Source organism: Varroa destructor, unplaced genomic scaffold (assembly GCF_002443255.2).
Source record: "Varroa destructor unplaced genomic scaffold, Vdes_3.0 BEIS01000007.1, whole genome shotgun sequence".
NCBI classification, from domain to species: domain Eukaryota; kingdom Metazoa; phylum Arthropoda; class Arachnida; order Mesostigmata; family Varroidae; genus Varroa; species Varroa destructor.
The window spans coordinates 5603161-5624575 of NW_019211460.1; the positions used below are offsets into that span (position 1 = coordinate 5603161).

At 38.6% G+C, this 21415-nt stretch overlaps 1 protein-coding gene across 8 annotated transcripts in view; it reads right to left on the reverse strand.

Moving 5' to 3' along the window:
• Nucleotides 1-21415, reverse strand: part of LOC111254977 (uncharacterized) — a 144198-nt gene that overhangs the window by 30910 nt on the left and 91873 nt on the right. For all 8 annotated transcript variants that reach the window (XR_015317636.1, XR_015317635.1, XM_086975611.1 and 5 more), the window contains 4 exons: nt 20578-20820; nt 19068-19363; nt 10788-11313; nt 2634-2825 (listed from right to left, as the gene is read on the reverse strand). Coding sequence is in view for 6 of the 8 variants with exons in the window: in XM_086975611.1 (XP_086831737.1) it covers nt 2634-2825; nt 10788-11313; nt 19068-19363; nt 20578-20820 (1257 nt within the window). In the remaining 2 variants the exon portion in view is untranslated. The remainder of the gene's footprint in view (nt 1-2633; nt 2826-10787; nt 11314-19067; nt 19364-20577; nt 20821-21415) is intronic.

Sequence of the window (21415 nt, forward strand, 5' to 3'; positions counted from 1 at the left end):
TTTTCATGCGTCGTCAACACTTCCATCTGTTCTTGAAACATTCGTATCACTGTACTGTGCTTCCGTTTAGTGCTTTTATGCCTAAAGTTTTTAAAATTTCCATAAATTTCCATAGCACTGTGACCTTCAGAGAATAAAAAAAGAAAGAAAACCCCTTGAATAAAAATTTTTCTTCAAAAGAAATTATATAACGCGTGATGTCAGTTCACTGCAATATCTGGATACAGTAACAATTCGGCTAAGAAAGCAGCAGTACGCAGTGATTCGGCAGTGAAAACTTGGTAATAAAAGCTATTATATCTATTTACTTATACAACTGAAGCTGTGTCCGTGTTTTTAAATTATCATATGAAAAAAGTATGTAGAACAGTGGCCGTCATGGTCCTAGGAAGACTACAACGGGCGCCTAGAAAAGTATCGGTCTGCAATCGAGAAATAATTTTAGGATGACCAGATATTGGAACAGGCTAATGAAACCAGAGTTACAGCAGAAGACTGAAATACTCCAATGAAAAGACAGGACATTTGAATAAATATTGCTAATACGTTACGCAAATGTAACTGTAGCGGAGAAACGCTGTTAACCTTAGTTTAGGGAAGAACGGGAATAACTGTAGAAGGCCATTGTGTCCCAGTTAGGTAAAGTCTTGAAACTGGAGTCACGCGCACGGCTTGAAATGAGTTATTTGATTGACAGCTTTGCAGTAAAGCTCAAATTATTTTTTAAAGTATTTTTTGAGATTATTTTTCAGAATCCATGTAGTGCATTAAAGGATTACTTATTGGGCAATCATCTTTGTAGGGTAACAATGTGATATAATAACCCTATCAAGACAACAGGGGTGTAAACCGGTTTCCTGTGAAGATGTCAGTCTGCAATTGAGCAATACCTTGTTACAGATGTATCGCGAATTAACAAGTTGCCAGAAAGCCAGTAAATACCCCAACCTTCTAAAAAATAGGTGAAAACCGGTTGAGTTTACATCTCAAAAATCAATATATTGTTCCCCGGAGGTTATAGCGTTACGGAAATTCACCGAAGATTAAGGACATTAGGCAAAGTGGCTTTAATCGGAAATACAGTACGGAATATTCCAAACGTTCCACAAACGGAAATCGGGGTGTTGACAATCAGTGAGGAGGTGATCATATGTCAAGACCTAAAGGATAAGGACGTGTTGACGCTTAAATTCTACGGGCTTTATTAGTCAAAGCCGGCATTTCACATTTAACGAGTTGTAAAATTGACCCAAATAATCAAAATGCGGATGCCAACTAAATAATGGATTTCCCGTGTCCTAAAAGGTGTGTGTGTGTGGTGTACGAGTGTGGTGTAATCCACGTACATTCTGCCGAATCTCAAAAGCATACCATAGACGAGAATTCAATCCCTATCGCCAGTCAGAGAGGGACCAGGCGAGAGAACGGTGTTGCCTTAAAGCGAAATCCGAGTTTAGTGGTAATGTCGAGTATGTGAGGGTGTAGATGGTATTTGGAATGGCAGCAGGGGTATCTGCTGAAACACTCGCCAAAAATTAACAGCAAGTACAGCCCGCTGTTTCGAGTTATTCAAGGGAGTCGTGGACCGTTGACACGGTATTCAAAATTACGTAATCTGGATACTTGATGACAACGCCATGCCTCAATTACTTCCTAAAGCAAGACTGGTGTGGAGATTCAAATTTCTAGATAACTGCTTTGCCCACTTCCTTCCCCGTGACAGCCACATAGTTTTGCACCAAAGCAATTTGTTTTTTCAATTTGATTTTTACACAGTCCTACAGAATTATATTCAATGATCTTACCCCTTTTTTAGTTGAAATCTGCTTAACAGTGTTTTAAAGAATTAATTAGGGTATGTAATTATTCGCTACAATCCTAACGCCTAAAAAAGTTGTTGACCTGCCAATATGCAAAACACTGGCTATGCTTTATAGTTCGGAAAAACGCTTTGATACTTGATTGAGTTATCCTCACTTTCTGAAGGCTAAATGTGGTATATTTTTTGTCGATCCGTAAACCTGGTACAGTAACAAATAAAAAAGATAAGTCATCCATAAAGCCAAATGCCTTAAATGATGATATTAAGCGATTGATCCGATATTACGATCACTACATGCTAAATAAATTATATATCTAGAACCTTAGTTCTGATATGTTTTCGCAAATCACCAATGCATATTTTAATTACCCCATAAAATATTTACGCTAGAGTGCTTTGATCGAAAGGGCAAAAACTGCAGTGTGAAAATAAAGTTGTTATATTTATGCAAAGAGCTATGCCTGAAAAAGCGTTTTTACAAATATTTGTTTTAAAATAAGATCCCTGGACTTGACCATTCAATATCAGTGTAAAGTATTAATTGCCTTCTTAAAAAGCCGGGAACCTTCCTTCTGGGTGCTTCGAATCTTTTTGAATCTAATTAATTAGTTTATATATTTCAAGTCTTTGTGTTTTATGATCGTAAGATTTTGTATCACGACAAATTCTGTGAGGACAATAACCGCAGAATGGATTGGTACTGTTTTTTGGCAACTGAAAGAAATAATGCGGCTTGCCTTATTAACAGTACTAAGACATCGCACAGAAAAAATGCAGTTAGGTTTTAAATTAACTCTTGAAAAGCTCTTACTTGCACTATGAGATGGTCTAGAGCTCCGGTAAGAGCGGCAATACCCTCGACGGCCGCGATTTTGTGACCATTTGATTCGTGGGCGTTTGCAACCACAGGTAACCACACCTTTGTTAGTAGGGCTTCTACCAGACGGTGACTCTCAATATGTCCAGCTTTCGTCCTCGAGGCTGGGTCATGTGCACCAGTTATCTGTACAAAAATTGAAGTGAAGCCCATGCATTAGCTAGTGATTATAGTCTATTAATTTACTAAGATACATAAAAATAATATATCGCATTTAAATCGATCAATCGAGCATGGTGGCAATTTCAGGTTTAAATGTGTGTATACCTGCTCTTCCACTTCAGTAAAAACGCTATCTTATTCAAACTTCCCATTACCTAGTTGGAGATATCAAATTTTTACCTAATTTTAGTTAATCCGTTATTGTACTGGACACATTTACAGTTACGCTCTTGTCTTAAGAAATTCAAAAGCAATTGTAAAAGAGTCTCAATACATATTTGAATATAATTTCAAAGACCGGATGTATGATAATTGAAAATTAAATCTCTCATGTTTTCCTGAACTCAGTCATTTTTTGGTGTGTCAGTCATATTTGTTTTTATAAATATACATGTAGATGTGCAAATATGGCGAAGTGATAAGCAAACAGGAACTTCTTAGCTTTGTCAAAACGGATTGCATAATGTTATACTACTCTGAATAATAACGACTGTTATTGGTCTGACAATATTTGCAAATGCAGCTCCCATCCTATGATATGCTAGGTTTCAGAAATTAGAAAAATATTTCTGTTTGGACATTCCCAACCAATCATTAGAACTTTCAGCGTCAGAAAGAGCAAAAAATTTACTTCCATGCTCTTTAACCTGTGCGTGTCCATGATGATGAGATATTCTACTGTTTTGAGGAGATCAAACATCTTGCAGATATTTTCGATGAATGGTGCAGTGTCGGGCAATACATATAGTAGGCGGTCAAGCGTGAACACCAAATGTTAGCTTACGGAACGCAGGTTCAATTATAAAATCATTAGGCCGCATAGGTTCTCCCAAATTATTTAAATACCGTAAATGATAATTGTTATGCTCCTTTAATTGAATAATTTCGCCGAAATGTCCACCAATAATTTCTAAAGATATAATGACACATGCATCCGTCCTTATTTAAATACAGATCTCGATAGTTGCGGCTGCTATCATGGGCTTCTTAATTTCATCCTCGCGATGGAATCTAAAGAGCTAAGTGTTTCTTTTAAGTTCGATACTGCCGTAAGGCATTCCATCAGACAATTGGCCTCCAGCACGACGAGAAACGAGCATGTCCACGCTCGAATTCGAACTTGGAAGTATTTTCAAGTGCAATTTAGTCTTTCTGCGTATTTCAATATCGTCGGCGTAAAAATTTACCTTCATAAAACACTGTCCTTGCTGGAGAGGAACGAGAAGCGCAACTGTTTAGGGTACCCTGTTGAGCTCACCCTGTTACCTGCTCTATGTCGATTCTTTTAGTCAACTTATCGCAATCTTAACCATATTTCAGAGCATATTTTCTGATAGCTCAGCGAGATCTAATAGGCGCAACACGAGCAAATTCGAAGTGACTTGGCCCTTCGTTAGGGATAGTTTTTTTTTTTGGCATCTCGCGGATATAGGCCCAAAGGGTCTCGGCCTCGATTAGGAAACTTGGCTTTGTGGATTATAATATGATGTGCTTGACCACAAGCTTCAATAAAAAGCAAAACCTTAGCATTAAGAGCACGTTAAAGTGCCGCAGATTGACACCATTGGAAAGAAAAAAATTGGCATAGGCTGAACAGAATAGCCAACAACATTGACAGATCTTCTTTACTAACTACAATTGCTGTACCTTTGCTGTAAAAAAAAACATGCCTATTATTATATGCATTTGAGGATCAATAAAATGTAAGAGCGACAAAGATTAATTAAATACATAAATTAATAAGTAAAAAGAGGTCGAAAGGTGATTTAAAAAAAGTATGTTTACGTTTCCTTGAAGCTATTCAAAAATTAAGGTTTTTGCAAAGGTGTCGGGTCACGAGTTCCACCTCGAAGTAGTACACGCCTTTCCGTGATGATCTATCGATCTTATATGACATCAATATGATCTTCCTAGAGCTCGATTATACGTGCGGAAGTTTGTAACATACACTTTTGTTTTTGGTAGCCAGTGCTATAATAATGATTATATACATAAAGCTAGCCAGTTCAGTCGAATTTACAATGAATATGTGCTCCGTAATTAGTGGGTTATCTTCCTGGCCCTAAGCGGCTTTCACTGCCACTTCCGTACGAAATTTTTTACAGTCCTAAGGATTATATATAAAAATCATAACAAATATTAAACTACAACTAGAACAGATAAATAAAAGTGTGCAAAGGAAAGTTGTCTTTCAGAACAGAAGTCCGCGGGTCAACTTCTGGTTGTTTCTGCAACAAGAGGGGCTGTAGCCTCAATTGTATCCGAAAACAGGATGAGCAGTCTGCAAAACAACTACGGATTAATTCATAAGCGGAAAGACTGCAATGTGCCAAAAAAGCCTGAAATCACGAGAAGGCTGAAGATACTAAAATATTGGCCTAATTTGCACAGTGCTAGTGTCTGGAACAGGATAAAAAGAATATATGGCGTGGAGGAATCCGTTTTGCACAAAATCAAGCCGATCACACAAATAATTCGTATACAGTATTGATGAAATTTGTGGTGCGCCGATGCTGAAATCATCCGCAAACATTTAGCAATATGCAAATCGAAATAGCTTTGCCACGTTAGGCTTAAATGTGCGAACAATATGCTGACAACGTCATAGACGCACACATGAAGGTGCCGTGCTATGGTTTCACAATACTAATTTTCAACGGTTCATTTCGCTCTATGTTTGATTACTGGACTTCCGGGCAGGAGCTCATCTGACTAATGTAACATTGACGCACTTTTGGACGCAGAACCTAGGGAAATTTTAATCGAAATTCCGACCCTAATATGTGCTCTGCGTTAATATGACGAGAAAATCCGGTTGACGAGCTCGAAGGTTTACTAAAGAAACAACAATACAAAGATCACTGGCTTTTTTCCCTAATCTGAAATTTTAGATATTGCGACAAATGACATATACATGTATATATATCGAGAGTGCCCACTTTATATAAACCAAACGTGCTTCATTGAAGTCAATATGCATTGGGCACAGTGTAGATAAAAAGCCAACTCTGAAGTAGACCTGCATGAAAATTTCCCTAGTTAAAGTTTTAAAACCAGTTAGAGCAAGTATATACTACAAATATTAATTTTGTTGAATTTTGATCGAATTTTCTATCGAAAGCAAACCTTTTCGTTGTCTAAAGAAAATAATTGGCTAACGCAGGTTAGAATCAGTGCCAAGCACGATGTAACTTTAATCGCAAAGGGGGTCGAGAACTTCCTCGAAGATCGGTTAATAATCCAACAACAGTATTCCAGACTACGCAAGTCTCAGGAGACTCAAATCTAACGATTATAACAATCTGCAAGGCGTTTATGTTACAAGCTGATATCCAGGAAACTAGAATAGAAAACTTACAACATCCGAATGCAGCCGGCACAAAGTGCGACAGTACACAAGAATCACTATTCGTATCAAACAATTCTAGGAACTGCCAGGTGGTTGCAAAGGCAAGAGCGTAGCATACCGCACTTTCTTTAAAGGCAGTAAACCTTTAGAAGCGAAGCTGGTACAGACACGAATACGCTTCCTGCGAACAATGCTGGTACAAGCAACATCGACTCAGACAGAAGCAAGCATTCTGACGGCAAGAAATACAAAAACAATAAGTACAGAAGTGTATCCGCAAGGGCCAGCGAAAGGTACGACAGAGGGACGATCTAGTTGTTTGCACCGAAGATTTGAAGAAACCGAATATCTACGATATGGTACCACAGATAATGGAACGCGTGGACAACTTCACATATCAAACGCAAATCAGGAGAAAGTACGAAGAATTGTACAATGGAATCATGAGAATTTAAACGTGTCAATGAAGCTCCCTGTAACTAGACCTTCAAACGGCTTGATATACTAATCTTTACCGAAGGGCAGAGGCCCACACACACTATTTAAGATCTAAGGGTACTACAATATTAGTGCTTAGCAGTACTTACAAATTCACCGGGCTGCCCGAGCAGTGGTTTATCAGCACTGTATGAACACCGCGTTAGTAAAACGAAAGTAGTGGTGGCAGAAAACAACTGCACAGTTATTGAAGGGAGCATATTTGCGGTTTGTTGTCATGCACATTAGACCACCCGAGCATACGATATGACAAAGCTCATTGAAAACCTAACTCGACACATCAGCCTCCTAGATTGACAGAGTATCCCACCTATAGCTGGAGACCTTAACGCAACGGTAGGTATGAGAATAGGCAATCGAACATTTATGTCACTCGATTTAGAGGACCTAAGTTTTTGAGCAGAAGGCGATGAAAATTTACTTTTAACTTCTATCGAGCCTATAAGCTATTCGGTGATAGATATTATAGTAACAAACTTCACCGGCCAAGACCATAAGCAAATAGAGAGGAGTCAATTTCTCATAAGATGCTTGGGGTATATATATCATTGTAAATGAGACCACAAACTCTCGCAAAAAGAAGTTCCCAGCGGCGAACCAGCTTAGACAAAGTCGTCTCTAAGAAACGGCCTTCATTACGTCACTGTACTCGAAAACATCGGACATCGAGCCGGTCAATGATTTTTTTTTTCAATTTTTTAGTAAAACCGCCGCAATGTAGTGCATAAGAGATGAACACAAAAAAAAGCTGGCAGTGACGGAACTGGCAGTTGTTATTAATGAACAACTGCTGCTCTTCGCTAAAAGCGCTTTGCAGGCGCTCCCTAAAGAAGGGTAAATTTTACGTCAAACAAAAACACGATCGAATTTCTGGTTACGGAACGCACGGAGAATTCGCTCTGTGCGCCCCGAGAATCCAAAGGACTATTTCGAAAAAATACTAGTGTCTTGCAAATTTTCCCAAGACATGCCCGCGTTCTCGAGTGTCTGATCGAAGAATGGTACTGGCAAGTAAAATGTGTGAGGCGACTTTACAGTGCAAAAGATCGTTCCAGCGATATAATGTTTGGCAAGCAGCACATTTTTTGGAACATCCCTCATATCATCATGCTTAATATTTATAGAAGTCGTCAAAAAGCACATTTAGCTAAAGTTTACTTGTTGATTCGCAGACTGCCGCCGGCTGAGGGTCACGAATGCATCTATTTGAAAAACTGGCGTACATCTCAGGGAAGCTGCTAAATATACTAAGAGCAATTTTATAGGCATGGCAAAAGGATAAGCCTCCCCTAAAGACGGATAGTTTCGCCCTGAGCCGAAACTCAGTATTTAGCTGCTTGCTAGTGACCGATTTTCTCTGATGGACAAAATAAACGTCTGTTCGGAAACTCCATAAGGTACGCGGACATACAGCACCAATCGCTTCTACCTCTAGCACAAACACAGAAGTTGTGAAGTTCCGACGGAAAGAACAGTTAGCCTAATCATACATATTTCCACTTAAAAGGCAGACTTTACGTAGATATATTTACGTACGTGGGTGGGTGTCAAGCTTCCAAGAAGCGCAAATTTGCTTGCAGCACATATCGAAAGAGGCGCTAGTAGCAACATTGAGTACGGAGCCCCAAAGCCTATTACTAAAGGCTGCGCTAGAGCCGTTTCAAATTAAGGTATCGCCGACGGCTTCTTACGGTTCACATTCCTTTTTCAGGAAAACATATCAGCCGCCCATTTATCAACACAGAGTCAGGCCTGGCCTTCTTAAACGAATCATGGACCTCCACCTTACCACTAGAGACCGGCGTGTGCACCTGTTGGCAAGCACATTTTCCTTAAGGAGCTCTATTCCCCCCCCCTTAAGGAGTAGGCTATTCAAAACCCGAAAGTTTTTTAAAAAAGACTATTGTCTTATAGGAACAAAATGGCTGATATTGAAACAAAAGCAGTGACTGGTAACGAATGGAAGGATACGTGGAGAACAAATTGTTAGGTGCTCGATAAATATGTAACGCGCGTATTTCACAACATTTTTTTTTAATTCAGACTTATCACAAACCAATCGACGCGTGCATCTTTAAATACTGTTACCTACAATATCATGAAACTAACTGTCATATAACCACTGAGTCAACTAAGGACTTCGATACTAGCGCGTTCGGACGAATTGTGGTTTCACATGTTCTATATGCACATTTTACCGAATTTGGAAGATATTAATATGCTCCCACTCATTCAGATAAATGAGGTATAATAAGGACCTTCTTGTGTTAAGCTTGTCAGTGTGTTATGCCAAGTCGATTTACGCTAAATGATATCGAATTTATTCCCTGTAGACCTTAGCAATTACTCGATTTTTTTTGCGGAAAACCTAATAGCAGTCTACTCGAAAATCGTAGACGTGATTTTAATTGGAACTGCAGTGATTTAATGTTTCATATACCGGTTTCTAAAGAAGGGACATAAGAATCTAGTCCTGCCACTGGTAGCCTACAGAGCTGCCAAAGCTTAAGCGTTAGCCATTGATACATTTACAGTTAAATTCGTTTGTTCGCCTGCTAGACGACATATTTGCTCCGAAATCGACTCGCTAATTAAAATTGTTTAAAGCTTGAATACAAATTGGTCGTTACCAAACATAATGGTACAGCCACATTACTGATACCGAGTTAATTATTTGGGCTCAACCAATAACTTAGTTCAGCAAACGCCTTAGAAACCTCTGGTAGATTATAGCGAATATGTGCATGGTGACATAATAACACGGAGTGGCAGTGACATGCAGAAACAATCTTCATATCGCTCGTCCGTGAATTGCATTGTAGTGCACGTTTTTTGCGTGTGTCGACAAGAAAATCCTTGACATACACGTTTGTTTAACTTAACTGTATTTTGCCTAACTAAAAGAATCAATCTTGACAAAGCATCTCTATTCTGGAAGTCTTTTTAACACCGACGATAGACGAAGTTTGCTTGATCGAAATTTTATGACTCTCGTACCATTTCTCCCCTCTCTCTCTCTCTCTCTCTCTCTCTCTCTCTCTCCCTCGTACTTTCGACATCTCGTACAAAGTGATCGAGTCAATAATGTCATTACAAATTCGTTTTATCTACTTACTCAGCCTAAAAGTTGCGCTTACAGCCAGTTGTGACGCCTTACTTCAAGCAAGGACATTTTCTGCGCTATCATTTAATTGTATTTTTATTCGACTTGAACATACTTTTCAACATATACATTAAGGATTCGGAAAAAATGTAACTTGTGATGTTTCGTGGCATTTTTGTTTAAAAAAGTAAAGTTTTTTTTAATAATAATAATGAATAAAGAGAAGTTAAGCCGCGAGAGGCAAGGTAAATATGTAATACAGAGGCATCAAGAAACCTACTTGTGCTGCGCTACTGTTTGGTGACGTTCAGGAATGATCAGTAAGTTTCCATTATAACAGTGACTTCAACGTTAAGCAATATTGTGTCAGTAATATTCAATCAATATCCAGAGTCGTCTGCAGAAGCTATTTCGGGCACACAAAAAAGATTAACATGAAGGGAGAACAGATCCTTACCCAATGTCTTATGTGCTGAAGATCAAACGCAAGCCTTTGGCACGTTTAGACGTTACTGACTTGGGAAGTCAGGCAAATTGTTAATGGAGAAGCAACAAAGACTTGGGTTAGGACAAGGCACAGTGTGTGATTAAGAAATGCGTTCGATTTAGATAGAGAAATATGAAATCATGCGAAGCAGGTATGGTATGGTATTTAATAATTGGAACCCCCTATGTGTTAGAAATGTAAGGAAATCCTCTTTTAAATCAATCGGTTCGATGACATTATTTTTGCACCTTGTATAAATTAAACTCGTTTTTACTTAAAAAAAAAAATGTGTAAAAACGAATTTTACAGCTACTGAAGGTTGAGTGGAATATGCGTTTCAACTATTAAGCAAAGAATGTACTTTTCATGTTTGAAAAATGGTGAGCAAGCGAGTGATGCTGGCGATCATGAACCAAACATATAAGCCGCTTCCATCATTCGTTGCATAAACCTACGTGCGGAAAATCATACTTTCCTAAAAGTTCATACCTGATCTTGTAGTTGTCCTATCCTTTGTTGTGATAGGAGTGTTTTAGTAGCAGCATCACACTGTGCCATATTGTGTAATATAAGACCAAGCGCGATTGCCACTCCAGCGTTCATTGGAACTTGCGCCCTCCTCTGAGTTAACCATTCCGCCAAATCGCGCAAAGATTTCTGCTCACCAACATCTCCATCATTCCCATACCTGTCTTGGCCTGCGCAACTTTTTAAAACAAATTGTCTTCCATTGATTGCCATTACAGCGCAGCACAGTGCTATCTCGTCCAAATAGTCAAAGTCGTTTTCGTGAGACGTCCACCGAGAATCGCTAGAGCTCGATGAAAGGACAGGCTGACGCGTTTGCGTGACGGCGCCAGACGACACAGGACCAAGAGTTGGCTTTAGTGTCAGAGGGGAAGACACTCCAAGAAGAGCGACAATGCGAGCGCAAAAAGACCGTGCAGGTGATTGAAACATACGAAGAGCGCACAAACTGCTCATTGCCAAAGTCGTTCCAAACAGGTACGATGGGCTGAAAAATTAAGATCAAAACAATGCAAATGTAAATATTGTACTTACTTTTCAAATGTATAGACACGTCTACAAATTGTGTGTATATATCAAAGCAGCATTTTCAAAATAATTGTTTTGTGTGCGAGCTGAGTAAACTGTAAAAACCGATACAAGACTTGTCACATATTTTTAGTTGCGGGATGACATTAGGTACCGGCGTACTGGTATTGCTTGGTTGCCCAGATTGCAAATTTTTCATTCTATGAATACAAATGACTCTACTGCGAAGAAAGGCTTTTAAGCAAATGTGCACATCTAAAAACAACATCTCAAACCAGATTCAAAAACCATGGGGCAACGGTTCTGATGATACTTGTAAAAAGGCACAAAAGTGTAGCAGCGTCCAGACTACTACATGTATTTTATTTCACAAACTATTAAATTCAGAAATTTCAAACAGCTAGGAAAAAGTTGATGTATGAATTACTAAACCTTGCTTAATCTTAAGCATTAACAGAATTTTGGTGATTTACATGTTATCAGTGTTTCTACAACAGCTACGGAAATGTAGCGAAAGTAGCCGCTCGTTGTTGTAGATGTCAATCTACTGATAACAAGTGTTCGAATCATTTGATATGTAATCATTTCTTACGATTACTAATGCTTTTTCCATTCCACCAGATTCGGCTTTGCCGTGGCCATAGAATAATTAAGGATCCTCTTTATTGAAAACCAATACATTGCAGGTTCAAACTACAACTGCTTAAAATACTCCTTCTAGATTTCTATATCGTTTGCGCATAAACTGTATCTACACGTTAAAATGCCTCTTCTGAAGATTTTCTTGAGCAGAAATCCCACTTCAACACAAATGGTAAGTATGCAAACGACTATGCAAGATTCGTACGAAACTAAATTCAAATAGGTGGTCGTTCATCAGGCAACCGCAACGGTCACAAGTACTCGCCGATCTCAAAGGGCGCTTTCTACAGACATTGTCATAAATTGTATGCAGTTGAATTTTATTGTACTTATGACACGGCTGATGAAAAAGCTTCTTCAATTCGGTTGCGAACTGGACGACATGTTAATTATAATACCAAAATGTCTCTCTTAATGTTTATGACTATCTACATTCTTAATAAAATCTATATTCCCTAATCCAATTCACTTAGAAGCTCCTTTTAGTCTGATCCTACCCTTTGATCCGTTTTAAAGATGGAAATATAGCATGTCAGAGCAGCTCCATGATCCTTTCTAATTATCCTGTAATTCGCAAAAGGGCACAATGGGGTTCAAAGTAGACTCCCTATTGACAACCATTCTTCGAACTAGCGGTAAGGTAGTCAATTTTGCAATATATATCACGCATATTTGCTAATTCTGTTTTTTTTCGGTGCTGTTACTATACTTTCGATCCAGCGTTACCCGCTTTGTACCATGGGGAATTCTTTCAGCGACACTATTGTGCATCGTATTGTCCTACAGTCATCGCTGTAATTAGCCGTCTACTAATGGGTAAACGGTTGCTTCTTTGGTATTTTCCTTTAGGTCTCAGTTATTGAAACCTTGCAGAAGTATGAGTCAGTCCTCAATTGCAAACATTTGGCTTGTAAAGCCAATCTATATTGCCGAATGCAGCTTTTTTAACTGCTACGATGCTACCGTGCCCATTAAGATTCAAAAGTGGTTCCAGACCAAATAGAGCACCGAGCAGATGTCGTTACTGCAAATGCCCTGCACTTTGTCGATAAATATATTAGAACCAGTATATAAGTTAACGAACGTATAGGTCGTTCCTAGTTCTCTCTGTAGTTGAACAAGATTACAAACTCATCATGGAAGATACAAAAGACCAGACTAGAATATGAGTGAAGACTAGCCTTCGCTAACATTATACATTTTTTCAGTTGCTACAAATTGACGGTACGCAATCGTCGGTTTCATACAGCTCGCGGGGAATTGGATAAGATTTCAGTACGCCAACGCGAATAATCTACAGTAAAGGACAAACATCTATTAAAAAATAAGTAAAGACGCCTATTTAACAGTATCGGTATCTCGATTCAGAATTGGTAAGCTTTTTCTATAAGAATACGAACGCCGCAAAATTTAAGATCTACTTCACATATCCTAAAAGTCATATCGCCCCGCCTCCTTCGTGATAGTGAAACCGTCACAAACGAAGTCCAAAACTAGCTTCCAATTATTTAAGCTTCCACCGAAGGTCTTAAGGTCGAGGGTGTTCAGACATAAGCTTAACAGTCTGAAAAGAAATACGCTGTCTCTAACATCTTTAACCGTAATGTTAACAAGTTTAAACGTATCAATATAGCGACACGAAAAAATTCGCGAATTCCGAGTAGGAAGTTAGTCTCAGAAGTTTGCAGAACTCGCAGGCGGATTGCGTTTTCGCAGCAAATCCCAGCTATATTGAATAAGTACGTTGCAATGTCTTTGTCGATTTACCTAAAAAAAATAAATGTTTTCATCTGAATGCAACTTAAAAACAAACAGTATTTTTTTTTCACTCACATTTGACGAATTCCCACTTAAATATTATGTGAATAAAATGTGCACATAATTTTAGGTCTTTGGCTTAACATATTGTATGCAGACACTATCTATGAAGAAAGTTGTTTGTTTTTCGGCTGAAATGTATGACTTGTAATAAGCGTTATTTGGATACACAGCGTAGTCGCTACGTAAACTTTTCAGTGACTTGAAGCCACCTTGCAGCTCGCCGACGTTCTAAAAAAGACGTCTGGGGCAAAAATAGAAACTAATTGCAAATACTAAAAATGTGGTCACTTATAGAAGTGACAATTTTCTAATCAAAATAACTAATAAAAAATAAATTTAAAAAAATTATTTTTTTATTAGTTATTTTTATTTTTACTCCTGTCAGGTAAAAAGTAACTAAATGTCCATGTCAAAAAGACAGCATAACCGCCTACAAGGCGTATCGAAAACAGATCATTATTAATCCTGTCAGTTACCTATTATTTTATATTCGTTTCCAAAATTAAGAAAAACGATAATACCCGCTAATTATAAAACTATGTATCATACATGCCGTGGGTTTTGAAAGGTAAACGAGAAAAGCTATGAATCGAGAAACAATTACTAGACAAATTTTCCCACTTATATCTATACATTGTTAGGGTATTCTATTCATTATCTCTGTTATATGAGTATCCATTACAAAACGCAGAGCTAGTATCAGTCAGTTTCTCTTTATAATATCTCTATGTTTCGAGCCTTACATGCCCACGATATGTGAATTCAATTTTGAGCGCGTAAGGCGGAACTAAATGAAGTCTACATGCATATGGTATATTACATGTATATATTGTCTTAATAATGTTATTATTAATGTTAATATTGTCTAAAAATATTAGGCACACCTATAATATGGACTGCTTTCCTCGGAATTCGCGGTGTTCATCTGACAGTGTTTTTGTATTACAGTGATATTACCGCTCTTTATCATAACACACGTTAATTATAGGTCTGTAGTTGATTTTTTACTCTTAGGAATTGAGAAGAGAAGCACTGCTTCTATGCCCTCTGTATGCTTGCGCTATTTAGATGGAAAAGCGAGTGTTCCAGTACGGATCCAAGACACTTGCTTGCTTGAAATATTCGTTTTGTACATAATCCGGACTTGATGATTTGTTAGTTGGGTTTTGAACTCCCCGTGAATTGTGTTTTCAACTGCGTTTTCCAAGTGCTGTGCATCTCAGACTGAGTAAGTGCAGAGGGATATTGTTAGGAATGGCATTAAGCAGTTAACATAGTGAAGCGACGCCAATATGCTGTTCAGGTAGATGTTCCATGCCGTATTTAAACGTGGTGCCTTCCCCAGCCACAAGTGGAAATATAACAGACGTCTTTTTACTCCGATTATATGTGCCTCGTCTGAGCCTTTTAAGTAGACTGTTTACCTCCAAGGGGGCTAAAGCTGTTTTTTACTGCTGAACACCGTAGGGTTTTACTTCTCGAGCATTTTGTGTTTGACCATGGCCTACCTTTCCTAATTTTTACCTTCTGTGTGCATGCCTCGGGCCGCTCCGTTAAGAAGGTAGTTGACGTCTCGACTCTCTTCGCACACAAACATTGCGAAATTACTTGTCGTATACGATGTTGTCTCAGTTATAACAAAACGCAGTGCAATACTTTAATATCACATACCTTCTACAGAAAAAATGTGTGATACATTTGGCGTTAAGCTATTTCTTCTTAAAAAGCTGGTAGTTTGGACATGTTTATGGTATAAAAACGCTGGCCGATATCTTGTCGGTCTTTGACCAACGCCTCGGTGCTTTATACGAAGTGCACGTCAAGAAAAAGAATAATTTACGAATTCGCTGTCGGCAACGTTTGGGTAGGTACACAGTCTCACAACTAAGGCTTCTATCAGGATAACTGCGAGTATTCAGTCTAGCATTGAGACGAGCTCTATAAAATAGATCCGTGGATATTTTTTTAAACTTCTTGTTAATTTTCTCCGAGTGCTTCCGACTTTTAGATCTTAATTATATTGAGTTTCTCTTCCAGGAGTCCAGCTAATATTACCCGTAGCTTCATAACCTTATTCATTCCTCAGACTCTTAAAATAATTGTTCATGTAGTGTTTACCAAAACTAGAAACCTAGAAGTCTGAAGTTAGCCGTAAAACATGCTAAACTGTTTTTTATTGCGTATTTGCTGTACGACTACTGATTTAAGTTGGGTTTTTAACTTGTTCTGAAACCTCTTACTTATGAGAGCGTTACTGATATCCTGACGTGCTATGTTATTATTGCCACGTAAATTTAATTGATTGAATTAATAATGTTATATGTCTTTGGGAATTTTCTGAAACATTTCAGATTCAGCATATCTGATATTGTCCTACTCTCGTTGTTGAAGTCTATAGCTTTAACTAATAATCTAATAGAGACAATAGAGCGAGTTTGCGTTGTTAATTGCCTTTATAGACAAATGGTGTATCTAGAAAGTTAATAGAAGGTTAATAGACAGCGATTTGAATTCGCTGTGTTGGGTCTTTCTACAATATTATGGACAGAACAATATCGAAAAAGTTAAAGATCATACTGTCTTCTGAGAAGGATGTCACACGGGACGCATTACTGAGAACTCACAGGAACGTCACAATGCTTTATGGAGGACTATGGCTAATAATGAGACGCTAAGCCAACGTAATAGCCCGACAGCCATGGTGTAGCATTCACATATTTGGTTTTTGACCTTTAAATATCGTACGCGATATTGAGAGAGCTACTGAGATGATGCAAACGATTATGGCATTTGATAGAGGAATCTGTAATCTACAATAATTCCCACCTATGCTAGCAACAGGAGTGAGCTAAAATAAGCGTTGCAATGAGAAGCACAGAAGGCAATCTACCAGAGGACCGTTGCGCGTCGAGTCACACTGAAGTACAACTGGACCATATAATGACATGTGGACAGACGAGCTTCCATCAGCATAGACGTTTACCTACAGGGACGTCGGTATATATCCAAGAACGGTATTAACAACCTACAGGTTAAGACGCAGCAGGCTGCTAACAACAAGCATATTTTGCATACGAAGCTGAGCTATTAGGACACGCGATGCTGTCACATGTGTCATATATGTGTGTATACGACAGAATAGAATATGCGCCAGGCTCGTTGCCTACTTAAGAAACAAATACTTTGCGTCTTCACACCTTAGGCTAACAGCCTTGCTAGATAGACGAATCGCTCATGTTACCTGGGTTCACGTATGCGCTGCAGGAGAAGCTTTGCGGCTCGTCGACGTATCAACAACCGTAACTAGCCACGCTAGCTTCACTTTACGAATACATCAAATCTAGGCGTTCATTTTTGTGAATAATTTTACCATGATGATATTTTGGACATTACTTCTTTTAGAGAATAGTGTCAAATAGACAGCAAAACGTACGTGTGTATTTGTCTTTCTTTTCGAGACTACGAGTGTCAGTTGCTGGTAACAGGTAAATATTGCTAGACCGCCAGTATAACTATTTCGGTTTTCAGTACACTTCTCTTATCCCTACTATAATGTTTTAGTTACGACCTAGACAGGCATCTGCATCTTTCGAAGTAATATTAAACTATATTCTGAACCAAAGCCCAAGTTTCTGAAAGGTCCAGGGTTTAGTGGGTGAGAGTCCCACAGTACCAAACAAACAACACAGAAAAACACTGCAGATACCTATCTGCAGAAGTTTAGTTGTAAATAGAAAAATGATCATGAACCGCTATTCGAAATTAATTTACGTTAAGGATGGACATTTCTTTGGACTGCTGGATGAGTTACTCGTGAAACACGGCATTCGTTCCTGACAAAAACCCAAACTTTAATTAACAGATATACATATCCTTTTACAAGCGGTATCCTTACTGAGAAATTTTCACCGCTAAGATGAGCATTTTCATCGAATACAAGGGTGACAACAGGCTGCTGGTTGAGGAAGCATTTAAAAACTAATATTTTGCAGTTGTATGACAGTAAACATCCAGTTTGCATGATTCATCTTCTTTCTTTTTTATAAAGATTAAAAATTTTCCAAAATATTTTAATTGCATTTTTTTTTTTTATAAATCTCACATATTATCTGTAGTTACAAAAAAATTGAAGAGATATAGTCGCTATGAAATTGGGTTACTTCACAAATATTGTGCTTGCCTGCAAAGCGAGCGCAACGTGTGTCTGAAGGTTGTTTGCGGAACATCAGAACTCTTTGAAGTTGAGCTCGGTGTTCGCCAAACATGCCTTTAATGTACGACAGATCGTAACGGTAGTGCCTTGCTCAATTTATACGTGGCTCCCTGAGAAACAATGCCGCTGGTCACTAGTTTGCTCCGAGAGAAAATTCTTTACCTTTTATGCCAGGACGTGTTGAGCTCCGTACTGCTTTGCTAGGTTGAATAGACAGCTACAACGCTCACTAGATGTCCATTATTGGCAATACTGTTTAAAAGTTAGAAACACGATACTTTTCCGAAAATGGCTTCAAGCCCCGCAAATCGTGCAGAGCTTTATTTATTAGATCGAAAATAAATCATGTGTGTAAACTAATCCCTTTAGATAGTTGAAGGTTACTGTACCGCTTTCGTGCACCCGTTCTCGGTTTGTGAATTGCACGGGATGCCCTTAGCACGATGAAGCTACGGTTCAGTTACGGGGAACGCGGGCTATTCAATATTGTCACTTCACATCGCTGTCAATGACACGGTTAACAAAGAGTTTTGCTAACAGGACGATCTGGGCCGTTGCGCAACGGCCATCAATGGTCCTCCTGAGCGGCATGCATTACGTTGGATTAATTTAGGAGAACGATTCTGCTTTCGAATTACTGCCGATGACACAGAACGCATTCAAAGCTATATCGGCATCGTGGTGGCTAGTTTCTCGATCAAAAGGAGGTTGTTCTGTATCGTCGAGCTCCGCTAACCATGCATCAGAATTAAATTACGGCATACGAAGGAAGACATTCTATGAGCGGAATGATGGTATTCCGCCCGATACGATAATGCAATGAAATGTATGGACATCCAGATAATTAAAATAAAATCAATATGATCACAACGTTTGCTTCTGTATATTAGCAGTATTAGAAGGTGTAAAGTTTTCTTTGTGACCAACTTAGCGGAAAAAAACTATTTTCGTTTGTTGTAATATATAAATAAAGAAAGTGGCTTTTATCAATTACTGAAAACTTACAACTAGGCATGGTGAGTTTATAGGACACATACCTGGTCACCGTCCCGCTCTTCCCATCAAGAGCCCATGCCTCCAGTTTCTGAACGATGTCCTCACATATTCTTCGAACATCTTCAGCTACTTCAAAGATTCCGTGAAACATGCATTTTTGTATCATCAAACCTGCCCCAACAGCAGCAAGGAATTCCTGGTGTTGAGCTTTAATCGAAAAGCATTTAAGGGCATCACGAAGTAAGCCTTGCGATTGCAGCAGCGGCAACATTTGGTGAAGCGAAAACAATATTGCGCCAATGGCCTTCTCCGTTGATGATGCGCTGCGTGTAAACTTCTGAAAGTATAATCATACGAACGTTGAATTATACTAAATTGCATAACAAGTGTCAGCGTTTGTTTTATAAAGTAAAAATACCACATCTTTTATTCCTGGAACAATTAAGTTATTGTGCACGATTTTCATTCTTATTTCTACCAACTAATGCATGTTGTCTAGTCAGAAGGTAACGTGTTAATCAGGTTTCCCAACCGTTGTTCTGAATCGTTGATTCGTATTGAAAGTAAGCACAGGTTGATTCCCCAATGAGCAGAAATCCGTCGGCATAAAGTCCGCAGGATGTAAACGGTGCAACAAAACCTATATAGGAGTCCAGAACTCGACATCTGGTTTATGTTGACATACAGGCTCCACTTTCCATCACCAATAACAAGCATGTGGGATAATCGATATTTGTGACCGCGTATTACCCAGCCTAATATTTCGACATGACGGGTCGGTTTTGAGCAAAAGCCTTTGAACTACTAATGTTAAAGAGTTTTGTTTATAGTATATGCCTCAGTGTGAGCTAGGTATAGTGCATTTCACTCCCACTTAAAATCTGACTTCACTATCACAAGTCACGAAAATTATCAAATAAACACCTTCGTTACTCTCCATCATAGAATTACGTCAATTACGCTGTTTACATGGTACTACAACCCGGATGCGGACTGGAAAATTTCGAAAAATATATCAAGGACAGACAAGAGTTCAATTCGTAATTTGGTGAGTACCTTTTGAAAACAGCATAGCACATAAAATACGAAAGCCTTGGACCGCCCCTCTTTGATCTTAGAATGTAAAGAGTACATTCTAAGATGAAAGAGACGATCGATCTCTAATTTCAAGGTATTTTGTACCATCACAGTTGAAGTTTGCGCACAAGTATTTCTTCCTACAGATATGTCTATGGCTTTTTTGAAAGACATCATACAATTGTATTTTTTCCTGATTTAGGGTAATCCTTAGCTCTCCTCATCCACCATTCTGGTATTATTTAGTAATTTATCTCAAAACTTTCCTTGTAAAAAGGTTTCCAAGCAACTACAATACCTTACCACACCGTATTACCGTGTAAAATATTGCTCATATCACACTACGGCTACATAGGATGCTTCCTTGACAAATTGGAATTCTCTGTTATATTTAAAGTTACACATACTTTTAATGAATACTTCGAAATGTCTAATTTTTTACGCAATATTATCCTTATTGTAAGCTGCACATACCGCCAGCAGTTGGGCAAAGTATGCATCATCTATGGGCCTTCTCTGAATAAGGCAAAGAAGGCTTCTAAGTGCTCTGACTGGCCACTCCGCATGGCTAAGGTATTTATGATCTTTGACGCCAAGAATGTTGTATAGATGTTGACTATCCATCTGAAGTCGCTCCTTGAGTTTCAAAGTCTTCTCATACTCGTACGTGAGACTTACGAGAGAGCATATGGCAATTAGGCCATTTCCCGAACCAACCTAAAATATGCACAAGTGGAATAAAAGTAAGTTTAATTAGAGTGTATTACCCTGCTAACGTTGTATTGACTTTATTCATGCTACTCGATTTATAGTAATAGTTTCACGCTTTTACATTAAACACGTAAACCGTGAATCAGTAAGTCAACTAAATTCAAAGGGAATTTGAGCGACATTTATGACACACTGGGAAATATCAGGCTATCCTGAGTCATTTAGCGGGCAAAAAAAGTTGACCTAAATTTTGAAACAAACAGCGATATTCTTCCTGTACTTCCTTGGAATGTACTTCCTTGGTCCCTGTGATTATACAGTTATAACACTTTTACCTAGTAAACATAAAATCATATGAGGTCGCGTAGGTTCGAAACCAAGCTTAGACAGTTCGTTTCCTATCGAGTGCTAACGGTCTAAACCAATACTTAGCAGCGATATTGGGTGTGAAGTTCGAAAACTTCCGTAAACGCATTCTATTTTATGGTGAAGGCCAGCTGTCTGTAGTAGTGCTAAACGGTACCATTGAGCGCGAAACTCGATGAATTGATTTATTCAGATTTACTCCCCTTTATTTATTACAGATAGAAGTCACCGTTGG